Source organism: Nerophis ophidion, linkage group LG05 (assembly GCF_033978795.1).
Source record: "Nerophis ophidion isolate RoL-2023_Sa linkage group LG05, RoL_Noph_v1.0, whole genome shotgun sequence".
Lineage (NCBI taxonomy): Eukaryota > Metazoa > Chordata > Actinopteri > Syngnathiformes > Syngnathidae > Nerophis > Nerophis ophidion.
In genome coordinates, this window is record NC_084615.1 from 24,109,350 (window position 1) to 24,123,911 (window position 14,562).

At 37.2% G+C, this 14,562-nt stretch overlaps 1 protein-coding gene across 3 annotated transcripts in view; it reads left to right on the forward strand.

Annotated features, from left to right (window-relative positions):
• Positions 1–14,071, forward strand: part of bach2b (BTB and CNC homology 1, basic leucine zipper transcription factor 2b) — a 171,302-nt gene extending 157,231 nt beyond the window's left edge. For 2 of the 3 annotated variants that reach the window (XM_061900344.1, XM_061900345.1), the window contains exon 5: positions 7,428–14,071. In XM_061900344.1, coding sequence (XP_061756328.1) covers positions 7,428–7,895 — 468 coding nt within the window. In that variant the 3' untranslated portion in view covers positions 7,896–14,071. The remainder of the gene's footprint in view (positions 1–7,427) is intronic. The other variant, XM_061900346.1, reaches the window with a different exon arrangement.
• The last annotated feature ends 491 nt before the right edge of the window (positions 14,072–14,562 follow it).

Here is a 14,562-nt window from a genome sequence, read left to right on the forward strand (position 1 = left end):
TTAGATTTCTCCTTTAGTGATGAAGACCATGTCCATGAACCCCATAATTGTGCATGTCCTTGGTCATATTTAAACCAATGTATGCGTTTAGAAAAAACAAACAATGTTTGACAAAGTTTACTCTGTCAACCAAGATCATATCTGCTCATCTAAGACAGTGGTTCTCAAATGGGGGAACTTGAAGGTATGAGATTTTTTTGAAATATTCTAAAAAATAGCAACAATTCAAAAATCCTTTATAAAAATATATATTGACTAATACGTCGACAAAATATGAATGTAAGGTCATAAACTGCGAAAAGAAATGCAACAATGCAATATTCAGTGTTGACAGCTAGATTTTTTGTGGACATGTTCCATAAATATTGATGTTAAAGATTTTTTTTTTTTGTGAAGAAATGTTTAGAATTAAGTTGATGAATCCAGATGGATCTCTATTACAATCCCCAAAGGGGGCACTTTAAGTTGATGATCACTTCTATGTGTAGAAATCTTTATTTATAATTGAATCACTTGTTTATTTTCCAACAAGTTTTTAGTTATTTTTACATCTTTTTTTCCAAATAGTTCAAGAAAGACCACTACAAATGAGCAATATTTTGCACTGTTATACAATTTAATAAATCAGAAACGGATGACATAGTGCTGTATTTTACTTCTTTATCTCTTTTTTACAACCAAAAATGCTTTGCTCTGATTAGGAGGTACTTGAATTGAAAAAATGTTCACAGGGGGTACATCACTGAAAAAATGTTGAGAACCACTGATCTAAGACGTCCAACACAAATTTATGAACACACATTAAAATGACTTGGGTCATGAAAAGTTTTACTGCACATTTTCATGACCAACTGTTCCCAAACAACACACAAGTCATTGCTTTTTTTCAAGATATACAAACTTATATTGATGGGTAGATTACAATTAATAACAATATAGGGGTGAGCCAAAGAAAAGGCAAACTAAAATAAATCCATACTGTGAGGTGTGGGGACCCCTATAGGTAGTTGGTTGTAGGGTGTCCCCAGTTAAATGACAGATATTAATAGTAATGGAGCCTTATTGTAGGCCAGGGGTCGGCAACCTAAAATGTTGAAAGAGCCATATTGGACCAAAAATACAAAAACAAATCTGTCTGGAGCCGCAAAAAATTAAAAGCCATGTTACATACAGATAGTGTGTCATGAGATATAAATTGAATCAAGAGGACTTAAAGGAAACTAAATGAGCTCAAATATACCTACAAATGAGGCATAATGATGCAATATGTACATACAACTAGCCTAAATAGCATGTTAGCACAGATTAGCTTGCAGTCATGCAGTGACCAAATATGTCTGATTAGCACTCCACATAAGTCAATAACATCAAAACTCACTTTTGTGTATTCATGCACAACATTATAAGTTTGGTGGATAAAATGAGACGGAAAAAGAAGTGACATAAAACATGTCTTAGAAAGTCGGAGAAAGTTATGCATGTAAAACTAAGGTGAGTTCAAGGACCGCCAAAGTTAGTAGGACAAAACGGCGCTCGCCAAATACTCGAATCAGCGAAGCATGTTTAATATAAACAGTGTGCTTTATAACAATTAGGGAGGTTTGTGTCATGTTTGTCCTCCTACAGAAACTATATTGATACAAAAATATATTTTTATATATATTTTTTTTCTCTCATCTTTTTCCATTTTTCATAAAAAATTTTAAAAACTCCAGAGAGCCACTAGGGCAGCGCTAAAGAGCAGAGGGTTGTAGGCTGACCATATTCTGAAATCCCAAAAAGAGGACACATATATGCGTGCCAAGGTCGGGACTAGGTGGTAATTTGCCAATGATACTTGAACTTGCTTTATAAATAATATATTTATTTAAATAAAGCGTTTTTTCTCCTCTGTTGACAGTATAACAAAATAAGTCACACTTATATTATGTAACATTCACAGTTTTAGAAAAAGTACAGAGGTAGCAATATTCAAAATAACCTCTTGTATATAATATACACATAAATAATGCCTCAAAACAGGTTAGTTATATTCAAACAAAAAAAAGGTAACAGCCCATTCTTTAAAATGTCTCTTCTCAGTCTAGTGCACTGTGAACATTTTTTTAATTCAAGTACCCCCTAATCAGAGCAAAGCATTTTGGGTTGAAAAAAAGAGATAAAGAAATAAAATAAAGCACTATGTCTTCAGTTTACGATTTATAAACTGAAGACATTGTATAACAGTGCAAAATATTGCTCATTTGTAGTGGTCTTTCTTGAACTATTTGGAAAAGAAGATATAAAAATAACTTAAAACTTGTTGAAAAATAAACAAGTTATTAAATTATTAATGAAGATTTCAACACATAGAAGTGATCATCAACTTAAAGTGCCCTCAATGGGGATTGTAATAGAGATCCATCTGGATTCATCAACTTAATTCTAAACATTTCTTCACAAAAAATCAATATTTAGGGAACATGTCCGAAAATAAATCTATCTTTCAACATTGAATATTGCATTGTTGTATTTTTTCCCCCACAGTTTATGAACTTACATTCATATTTTCTTGAAATATTATTCAATATATATTTTTATAAAGGATTTTTGAATTGTTGCTATTTTTAGAATATTTAAAAAAAATATCACATACCCCTTGGCATACCTTCAAGTACCCCCAGGGGTACGCGTACCGCCATTTGAGAACCACTGGTCTAGTGGACCATTCTAATGTAAAACATATAAATAATGCCTCAAAACATTTGAAACAAAAACAGATGTTCTCAGAGAATACACCATAGGTGAAGGGTATTTCACAAATTAGTTAAAACAACAACAACAGAGGTAGCATTTTGGCTCCAATTATTTTAGGCTTCTGTAAAAAATAAAAAAATTAAATAATGCCGAGTCAACATTTAAAACAAAAAAAAGGAGAAGTAGAAGCATTTCTTCTTATTTAGTCGTCATTGCCACAGTTATTTGATGTCGAACCCCAAGATGCAGAGAAGGAGGCAGGCATTTGGTAAGTAAACATGATTTAATTAAATACTAAGACAAAAACAAAACCAAAAGGGTACAGACAAAAACGCGCACGTGGGCGGAATAACAAACTAAGGGTCTTTAGCATAGAAGCTAGCAAGAAACAAAAAAAGGACCTAGCCTGGAAGCTAGCGGGTAGCAAACAGGAAAAATTGGAAATGGCTAATGCTAACAGAAACAGCTTACCGCTACGACGACCAGGACAAAATGTAGCACGACAGGTAGTAGCTGTAACAAAACGGCACGTGACAATACAAATGGCAATACAATGATCCAGCAACTGACACAAGACAAAGCAGGTACAAATAGGAGCGGGCTGATTGGCAACAGGTGTGGCCAGGTGCCAATCAGCCGCAGCTGAGGAGGAACACAGCACTCAGGGAACAAGACAGGAAGCTGACAAAATAAGAGCACTAGACAGGAACTAAGGACAGGAAATACCAAACACAGAGGAAACAGACAAATGCAGAGGAAAAAACTAAAACATAGAAAAACTGTCAGGGGAAAGTCTGACAGTCATAGACTTCTTAGTTTGTCTTGTATTTATTGCACAAGATGTATTTAAGTCACCCAACAGCTCCAATGTGCGTCTATTTCCTTTTCCCGGCAAAACTTGAACCAACACTTCCTGTCAACAGCGTCACTTACCTAACTTCCCCGGAAGTCCCGCCCCCCAGCCAAAGCCATTGGCTAACACCCCGTAGCCAGCCGCTACAATATTTACAGCTAGAATTCACCAACTCGAGTAATATATATACGGTAACTTAACCCTGGACGTACATTGAAAATACACGCAACCCTAATTGAAAATGCCGGGCAATTGAGGCATTTAAAAAACCCCGCCCGGACACCCCCGCAAAAGAGGACATGTCCGGGGAAAAGACGACGTATGGTCAGCCTAACTTATTAGGGCTTGGAGCTTGCTACAATTCTCTGGGGATCGCGTCATTTGTAGCTTGGCTACATTTAATCAAGACTAACTTGTAGCTTAGCTTACTAAATTTTCCAAGTAGCTTGCCCATCACTGTTTAGAAGCTAAATACTATAATAACTGCTCTCTGTTCGTACATATAATAAATAATAATTGTGTTTGGATGTATTCATTCAAGAAAGTTACATAAAGTCGTGGTCAAAAGTTTACGAAAACTGTCTGGAGTTTCCGATTATTTCTACAACTCTTATTTTTTGGGGATATAGTTATTGGAGCACATACTTGTTTGTCACAAAAAACATTCATGAAGTTTGGTTCTTTTATGAATTTATTATGGGTCTGCTGAAAATCTGACCAAATCACATAGACAAAGATAAGACCTTCTGGAGGAAAGTTCTGTGGTCAGATGAAACAAAAATTGAGCTGTTTGGCCACAATACTCAGCAATATGCAAAAAACATTCATGAAGTTTGGTTATTTTATGAATTTATTATGGGTCTGCTGAAAATCTGACCAAATCACATAGACAAAGGTAAGACCTTCTGGAGGAAAGTTCTGTGGTCAGATGAAACAAAAATTGAGCTGTTTGGCCACAATACTCAGCAATATGCTTAGAAGAGAAAGAGTGAGGCCTTTACCGTCAAGCATGGTGGTGGTAGTATTATGCTCCGGGCCTGTTTTGCTGTCAATGGCACTGGTGCTTTACAGAGAGTAAATTGGACATTGAAAAAGGAGGATTACCTGCAAATTCTTCAGGACAACCTAAAATCATCCGTCGGGAGGTTGGTTGTTGGGCGCAGTTGAGTGTTTCCAAAAAGACGAAGACCCCAAACACACGTCAAAAGTGGCAAAGGAATTTTTAAATCAGGCTAGAATTAAGGTTTTAAAATGGCCTTCCACACACCTGGAATTAATGAGGTCGAGCTGCTTAAAAGACCAGTGGACCCAGGGATCCTGGCGGGAACTTAGTTTTCTCATATGGTGAACCTGTTTTCCCTGGATTTCGACTGCCTCGCTCGCCCCTGGACTCTGACGCCTCTCTCTCGCGCCTGATCAATGCTAAGGAAACAAGTCCATGTCAGAAAAACTGCTGAACTGCACCAATTGTGTGAAGAGGAGTGGTCAGAAATTCAACTACAATCTTGCCAGAAGTTAGTGGATGGCTAACAAAAGCACCTTATTGCATTGAAACTTGCCAAAGGACAAGTAACCAAATATTAACATTACTGTATGTATACTTTTGACCCAGCAGATTTGGTCACATTTTCAGTACACCCATAATAAATTCATAAAAGAACCAAACTTAATAAATGTTTGTTGTGACCAGCAAGTTTGTGCTCCAATCACTCTTATCACAAAAAAATAATAGTTGTAGATTATTATTATTATATACTATTATTATTGGAAACTCACGACAGCCATGACATTATGTCCATCACAAACTTTTGACCACGACTGTATATCATAATGAAGTACATACTGTACTGTTTACACCTCAAAGTACCTCTTAGCAAGCTAAAATCAACCCCAAACGTCATCTTAATAAATAAAAATGACATATTTAAATTGACACATCTCATCTGTGCATTTCCTCAGCTTATTTTAGTAATGTATGCACAGATGAGATGTGTCAATATCTAAAAATTACTTTGAATCTCTTTTGGCAACCAAGAGTACATGGACTCTTTATTCATATGTACTATGTGGATGAACAAAGATCACAATCACCATCGAATCTACAACAGTCCTTAACAATAATTACAGAGAAATGCCCAACTATTTCATTTTTCGGACACGATAAAAGCTTAAATAATATCAAACGCATATTATTACAGTAAGCACAAATATAGAGTATTTGTCTTACATGTAGTAATCAGTTGTGGACAGCCAAAGCCCAGGGTTTCCAGCAGCACTTTTTTGTTAAGGTGGCACCGCCTAAACTAAAGTCTTAAAAGAAAAAAAAAAGAAAGAAAAAAAATATATATATACATATATATTTTTATTTTTATTTAATTTTTTTATTTTATTTTATTTGTTTGCCCATATCAGCTGTTCAGATTTACTTTACTAAAGAGAAGTGTGCCTGTGTCTGTGTTACGGACAGCAAAGCCCTGTCTGTCTGAGAAAAAGACAAGCATTGTTGACCTACAGTTATTTCACTTTACCTTTTTCTGTGTTGAAGCAGCAAAAAGGGACATTATGTTAAATGAAGAGTTTCTGTCTCTGATAGTTGATATGATAATGTAACTGCATCATAAAGCCTACATGGACTCCATGATGTTCATGGATGAATAGTCTCTCCTAGTGCTATTGTACTATTTTTTTCAGCTATAGTCACATATCACATGTTGATAAAAATATAACATTTACATAATAAAAATTAACTACGGGCTTCCCAAATGCTGTAATAAATTAAGCATGATGAGTTGAACATATGTCAGCATGTGGCCCCACTTTTAACAATTGTTTTCAAACGCTTATGTCACGGTCAGGGCGCATTCCAATGCGTCCTCATCTATGCCTCATGACGAGCGCACCGCGGGCCACGCCCACATGCATATAACTGCACGCTCGGACACGCCCCTGCTCGCGCTGATAGCAGCACGCCCACGCAGCTACAAGACTGCAGGCGATTGCCTTTCCACACACCTGGAATTAATGAGGGCGAGCTGCTTAAAAGACCAGTGGACCCAGGGATCCTCGTGGGAACTTAGTTTTCTCAAATGGTGAACCTGTTTTCGTTCCTTGACTCCTCGCTCGCCCCTGGACTCTGACGCCTCTCTCTCGCCCCTGATCCTGCCTGCCCCTTAGACTTACTCGTTCCTTCCTCTCGTCAACACTTTGGTAACATACACTTCAGCTAATCTACACACATAGTCACACGCATACACTCCTGGATTTTGTCACACTCCATTATATAGTTCAGTATCAATCAATCAATCAATGTTTATTTATATAGCCCCAAATCACAAATGTCTCAAAGGACTGCACAAATCATTACGACTACAACATCCTCGGAAGAACCCACAAACCCACAGTAGTATTGTTTGCTATTATCATATATACATTGACTATATGTATAATAAACTTATGAACATTACTGCCACCTGGTGTCCGTCTGCCGTCATTCCATTTGTAAACATAACAGCTTATTGCAAACGCTTATTTACAGTAAGTCATTAATTTGACTCAGTCAATAACTCAATATTTTTTCCGCAAAGTCAAAACAAAACACAAAACAGTCCTAGATACCTGAGATACTAAGTATGTCATTATTTTGACTTAGTAAATATTAACTTACTAAGACAAAATAATGACATACTTAGTAAATATTGACTTACTAAGACAAAATAATGGCATACTTAGTATTTCAGGTAACTAGGACTGTTTTGTGTTTTGTTTTGACTTTACGGAAAAAATATCGAAACGGTGCACAAGTTGAGGTTTAGAGCTAAGCGTGTTCTTGTGTATGCAGGTGTGTGAAAAGGAAAAGCTTCTCACGGAGAGGAACCAGCTGAAGGCTTGCATGGGAGAGCTATGGGAGAATTTCTCATGTCTGTCGCAGGAGGTGTCCAAGGATGTCCAGGTGAGCCCTGAACAGGTTCAGTCTTTGCACCACTTCTGTCCGGTTCTACGAGCCACCAATTCCACTGCCAGCAACACTGCTGCCTTTGACCCCAAGCCTTCTAGCAGAACCAACGCTTCCAGCATCGACCTCACTGCCCATTCGGACTTTCCCGATTCCAACTTCTACGGCTCTCCCGGGCCTTCGGAGAGCGAATCCGGCCCGGCCGTCAGAAACGGGGCGGACAAAGATGTGAACAGCCAAGACCCCGTCTCGTACGCGGAAAATCCCAACCAGACGGTGACGGTGGATTTTTGCCAGGAAATGACGGAAAAATGTACAACCGACGAGCAGCCACGGAAGGACTTGACGAAGTAGTTTTGTTTGTTTTTCTATTATTTAATTGTACTCTTCCGACAAACCCTGTTTCTCAGGGTTGCTGAGGTGGCCAGCTTCTGCCAGTTTTCACTGAAAAAAAAACAATCTTTGTAAGTATTTATGTTTTTCAAGATGTCTTCTTGTTGAAAGGTCAACACGAGAGTTGTCTTAACAGCAGCAATACTGTTCTCAAGGTATTCTCAACCTCTCACCAAATCCTTAACAATGGTGCTAACACTGGCCCCAGCAGCATCTTCGACAGTCACAACAAGTTGAACCTCATCGGACCGACAGCAATTACCTTCGTTTTTTTTTTTTTTAAGCAGGATCTGTCGAACCCGCAAGATCCCGTTCCTTTCTCCCGCTCCGACTTTCATCAGTCTTCTCTACCTCTACCTTGTGTTTCTTCTCTCGCTTCTTGCTGTCAGTGACACTTTTTCATCCACAGCTATTCCAAACTCAGGAAACAGAATCCTCTGAATGTTCGACATAACTGATGAAGAATGACAACAAGGCTTTTTTTTTGTATGCGAAGACGTCGTGCAGTTAGACGAAATAGTCGGTAAAAAAAAAAAAAAAAAATGTTTATATGCAAAAAAAAAAAAAAAATGTGTTTGGTTTTTTGAATTACTGTACAGGCTGTAAAACGTAACATTCCGTTTTGCCTATCTGAGCACCACATGGAGGTAAAAAAAAAAAAGAAAAAACTAATATTGGTGGCAGTTACATATTGTGTCCCTCTAACCAGCAATACCATTGTTTTTGATTGTGGTGACTTTCAAGTCCAAAATGTACATACCGTGGAGCTTCTTGGAGTGATGACTGGCAGGTACAGCCTTAAATGTTTTACCGTAAGAATTTCCGAGAGAAAATGTTTATTTTGCCATCTCATGTAGTGAATGGAAAGTGTTCCTAATTCTCAGGAAAAAAGAAACCGCTTGTTCACAAGCATATTTTACAGAGACACATTTATTGGCACAAACACGTTCAGGCTTGGTGTATGTGGAGATGTTTTTAGAACCTCTCGTGCGAGGCCACATTGTCATATTCTTAATAATCGATTGGAATCGTCACTGTTCTGAAGTGATTCTAGACCAGGGGGTCGGCAACCCGAAACATTGAATAAAAGCCACATTGGACCAAAAATACAAAAAACTAATCTGTCTGGAGCCTCAAAAAATGAGAAGTTGTACATACAGTAGGGCAAAATAGTATTTAGTCAGCCACCGATTGTGCAAGTTCTCCTACTTAAAATGATGACAGAGGTCTGTAATTTTCATCATAGGTACACTTCAACTGTGAGAGACAGAATGTGAAAATCCAGGAATTCACATTGTAGGAATTTTAAAGAATTTATTTGTAAATTATGGTGGAAAATAAGTATTTGGTCAACCATTCAAAGCTCTCACAGATGGCTCAAAATCTCACGATACATGGCCCCATTCATCCATCCATCCATCCATCTATCATCTTCCGCCTATCCGAGGTCGGGTCGCGGTCTTCTATGCTCTGTATTCTCAGAAGTGATGACAAACATTTTTTGTAAATTTGCTGGTAATGTTTTACTTTCAGCCTTAAACATGACACACAATGTCTGTAGCTTTACTAGCTCCTGTAGTTTCAATAGTCCAGAGTTAATAAATAATATGTTAGTGTGTTTTAAGTAATCTACTTTATGAATAATCCTTATAGCTCTTTTGTGTAATTGATACAATGCCTTTATGTTACTCTTATAAGTGTTCCCCCACACTTCCACACATTCTCCCAATCCTCTGCTGTATCATCCATGTATCCATTTTGGTATAAACTCGACTCGTCGTGTTTGGGAGGAAGAAGAATACTGAGTTGCATCCCAAAAACACCACACCTACTGTGAAGCATGAGGGTGGATACATCATGCTTTGGGGCCGTTTTTCTGCTAAGGAGACAGGACGATTAATCCGTGTTAAGGAAAGAATGAATGGGGCCATGTATCGTGAGATTTTGAGCCAAAACCTCCTGCCATCGGTGAGAGCTTTGAATGGTTGACCAAATATTTATTTTCCACCATAATTTACAAATAAATTCTTTAAAATTCCTACAATGTGAATTCCTGGATTTTTTTTTTCATATTCTGTCTCTCACAGTTAAAGTGTATCTATGATGAAAATTACAGACCTCTGTCATCATTTTAAGTGGGAGAACTTGCACAACCGGTGGCTAACTGAATACTTTTTTGCCCCACTGTAAGTCTTATAATGAAGGCAACAAATGACGTAAGTGTCTATATTAGCTATAGTAGCCTACTATCAAAATGACTATTTGCATACTTGCCAACCCTCCCGAATTTTCCGGGAGAATCCCGAATTTCAGTGCCTCTACCGAAAATCTCCCGGGACAACCTTTCTCCCGAATTTCTCCCGATTTCCAGCCGTACCTAGTCACGTTATAACATCCCTAGCTTTTGGAGCTCAGTGGCCTAGTGGTTAGAGTGTCCGCCCTGAGGTCGGTAGGTTGTGAGTTCAAATCCCGGCCGAGTCATACCAAAGACTATAAAAAATGGGACCCATTGCCAGCCTACTTGGAATTCAGCATCAAGAGTTGGAATTGGGGGTTAAATCAACATAAATTATTCCCGGGCGCGGCACCGCTGCTGCCCACTGCTCCCCTCGCTTCCCGATCAAGGGGGACGAGTCAAATGCAGAGGACAAATATCACCACACCTAGTGTGTGTGTGACAATCATTTGTACTTTAACACACAACAACAACAAGGAGACTATTATATATGTCTCCGTTATCCATAGGTTTATCTATAAGCCATAAAGTAGGCAGCATGTGTTTATTCCAGCCTCCGCGTTAATACACTGACACACAACATTCAGATTCCCATCATGCATTGCTTCAAAACTACGGCAGTAGTAATGTCCAAAAACGTAACACAGACTAAGAAGAAGAACGAAGAAGAGACGGTTATGGTGACAACGAGTAAGAAGAAGAAGTATGCTTGCAAGGTCCAAAATGATTGTAAACAACAATTTCAGTCCATCCAGGACAGCTGGAAGGGGAAGGGGTATGCTAGGGAGAGATGGAAGATTCCAGACTCCGGTGCATTTGATGAAGGCACTTTTGTGCCTGCCACACAACAACGCATTATCAAAGAGCGTGTTCTGCATGGTTAGAAAGATAGTGATCGAGAATAGAACGAGGATGGACAATTCAACCCTAAACTCACTCCTTTCCTGCAAATTAAATGTCACAGATGCTACTTATACCTATGCTCCTTCAAAGGCTGTGCTACTGGCTGCAAAGCATTGCACTTTCAAATACAACTATTAAGTAGAGGAGTGTTATGTGTAAATAAATGAACACTGAAATTCAAGTATTTATATATATGTGTGGGAAAAATCACAAGACTACTTCATCTCTACAGAACTGTTTCATGAGGGGTTCCCTCAATCGTCAGGGGATTTTTTGCGCTCTACCACGGTATCCAAGCACTATTATCTGGATAATCTAATTAAGACAAATATATATATATACTTGAATTTCAGTGAATTCTAGCTGTAAATATACTCCTCCCCCTTAACCCCGCTCCCTATTTCCTGAATTCGGGGGTCTCAAGGTTGGCAAGTATGACTATGTGTCGTAGGCTGCAGGCTGAAACAAATCTTCTTTGACAGAAATGTTGAAATGTAATATTATTTCTACACATTGGAAAACATTAGTATACCAGAGGCTACTTGTGAAATAACTCCTGGAAATGACTGTCTTAGAATGGCCGAAGGTAAAAATGTGTGTGTCCAAGTGAAAGGAAATGGCAGGTTATATTCTTCTCCTGGATTTATCACAGTCTTTGGTAACGTTTGCTGTGGTCTGGAACAACATGGCACACGAACAACTATCTGAAATGCAGGCAATATTACATAAAGAAAATGTGTCGTTAGACATGCAAGACTAAATTATATACAAAGAGGATAAAAGGTAAAGGAAATGAAATTAGCTCAAATATACCTACAAATTAGGCATAATAATGCAATATGTACATACAGCTATCTTAAATAGCCTGATTGGCACTCCAACAAGTCAAGTAACATCAACAAAGCGCACCTTTGTGCATTCCCGCACAGTGTAAAAGGTTTGGTGGACAAAAATGAGACACATAAACAAACTGTTGCGTCACAGTCCACACAAAGGTGAGTTCAAGAACCGCCAAAACTACTAGGACAAAAGTACCAGGGAAGCATACACACAAACATGTTAAACGGTGGGATTTCTAACAATTGGGAAGGTTTGTGTCATGTTTGTCTTCAAACAAAAAACGTACTTAAAAAAAATAAACAAATACCCTTATCTTTTTCCTTTTTCAATCCTTTTTTAAAAAATGCTCCAGGGAGCCACCAAAGAGCCACGAGTTGCTGACCCCCCGTTCTAGACAAAAAACAGCTATGTAACGAAACAAACGTCGGCTAAAACCAAGTTCAGGAGAATTGACTGTAAACCGCAAGCAATTAATAGGCAAATGTCAGAAAACAAGCAAAACACTCCAAGACCAGCAATGTCATGAATAAGTCAATAAAATCATAATAGGTGAGTAGAGTCAACTCTTTGCTGTTGGCTCAGTCTTTAATGCGAAATAAGTTCGATCTTATATTTCTTCTTAGTATTGAAATCATTTTTGTATATACCGTCTGTGTTTTTAGATCCTTGCATTATTTCACGTTAATCCTGAATGTACAAAAAACAAGAGTATCTGGGACATTTTGAAAAGAGAAAAAAAAATAGTCGCGGGATTGACCCACAGGAACCCAGAGCCATTTAAAGGGATTTGATGGTGGGTATACCACATAAAAGACTATACTACTAATTGGGGATTTGTACGAAAGTACATATATTTTTACATTGTACCTGCTAATGCATTCCTTTTTTGAAAAGAACCTGACACTTTTTAATGCACGGTAGCACAAATTTACTTTGATTTGAACAAAGATGTATTGATGAGAATCACTGACATGAGGCGTCTTATCAGTATTTTTGCTATTGTGACAACTATGTCAGGTTAGACTTACTATAGCAATTTTAAAAGGGGGACTACACTTGCTGGGGGAATTTTGCCTATCGTTCACAATCCTTATGTAAGATAAGAACAAGTATACTGCAAAAAGTCAGTGTTCAAAAACAAGAAAAAAAATGCAATTTATTTGAACTAAGCAAAATTATCTGCCAATAGAACAAGAAAATTCGGTTTGTCAAGCCTTTCCAAAAGAAGTAAAATTAGCTTACCTCCATGAACCCAAAAATACCTTAAAATAAGTATATTCTCAATAATAACAAGTGCACTTTTCTTGGTAGAAAAAAATAGACCTTTTTGCTCAATGTGTTGGAAAATATCCTTAAATTAAGTAAACGCTAGTGTCATTATCTTGACATAATGATATCATGATTTTTTTTCATGCTTGAAGTAAGAAATTATTACTTTAAAAAAGCAGTTTTATACTTGTGAATGTTAATGACACAGCTTTGCAACAGTTGATATTCTAGTTTCGAGCATGTTTTACTCAATAAAGGTCATAAAATCTCAGCTACAAGCTGTAATATCTTACTGAGATCATTTAGGACCAAAACCCTTAAAACAAGTAAAACACTCTAACACAGAGGTCCCCAAACTACAGCCCGCCAGCGTCCATAATCCGGCACGCACGTAGTCCAGAGTAAAAAAAAACGTTTTATTTTTTATTATTATTCTTTTTTTTAATCTGTCCTTTTTCGCCTATCCATCAAGCCATTTTCTACTGCTTGTTACTGGGTCTCCTAGGCAGATACTGCCCGCCAGCGTCCAAAATCCGGCCTTTTAAAAAAATTAAAAAATATATATATATATTTTTTTTTTAATCTTTCCTTTTTCATTAATCCATTTTCTACCGCTTGTTACCGGACATCCATCGATAACGTGACGTCATCACGCTTGCACCACAAAGTGCGTGCTCTTTCAGCTAATTAGTGCACGAGGGGAAAAAATAGCGAAATCGTTGGACTCCGAGTGTAGAGTTTTTAAATATCAGTAAACATATGACTATTTTTTTGTTCAGTGTAAGGAAAAAGCAGTTTAGATTATATATACATATATGTGTGTATATATATATATTTATGTATGACTTTTTTTTGTTCGGTGTAAGGAAAAAACAGTTTGGATTATATGTGTGTGTGTATATATATATATATATATGTATATATATATATATATATACATACATATTAATATATATATATATATATATATATATATATATATATATATATATATACAATATATATGTGTATGTGTGGGAAAAAATCCCAAGACTACTTCATCTCTACAGAACTGTTTCATGAGGGCTTCCCTCAATCATCAGGAGAAAATCTCCTATATATATATATATATATATATATATATATATGTATATATATATATATATATATATATATATATATATATATATATATATATTTATATAGCCCGGCCCCTGGCCGCATTGGGTTAAATTTTTTTAACCCAATGCGGCCCCTGGGTCAAAAAGTTTTGGGACCCCTGCTCTAACACAAAATCTGCTTAGTGAGAAGAATTATTTTATCAGACAGAAAATAAGCAAATACCACCCTTATTTGAGATATGTAATCTTACTTAGATTTCAGTTTTTGCTGTGTATGTTT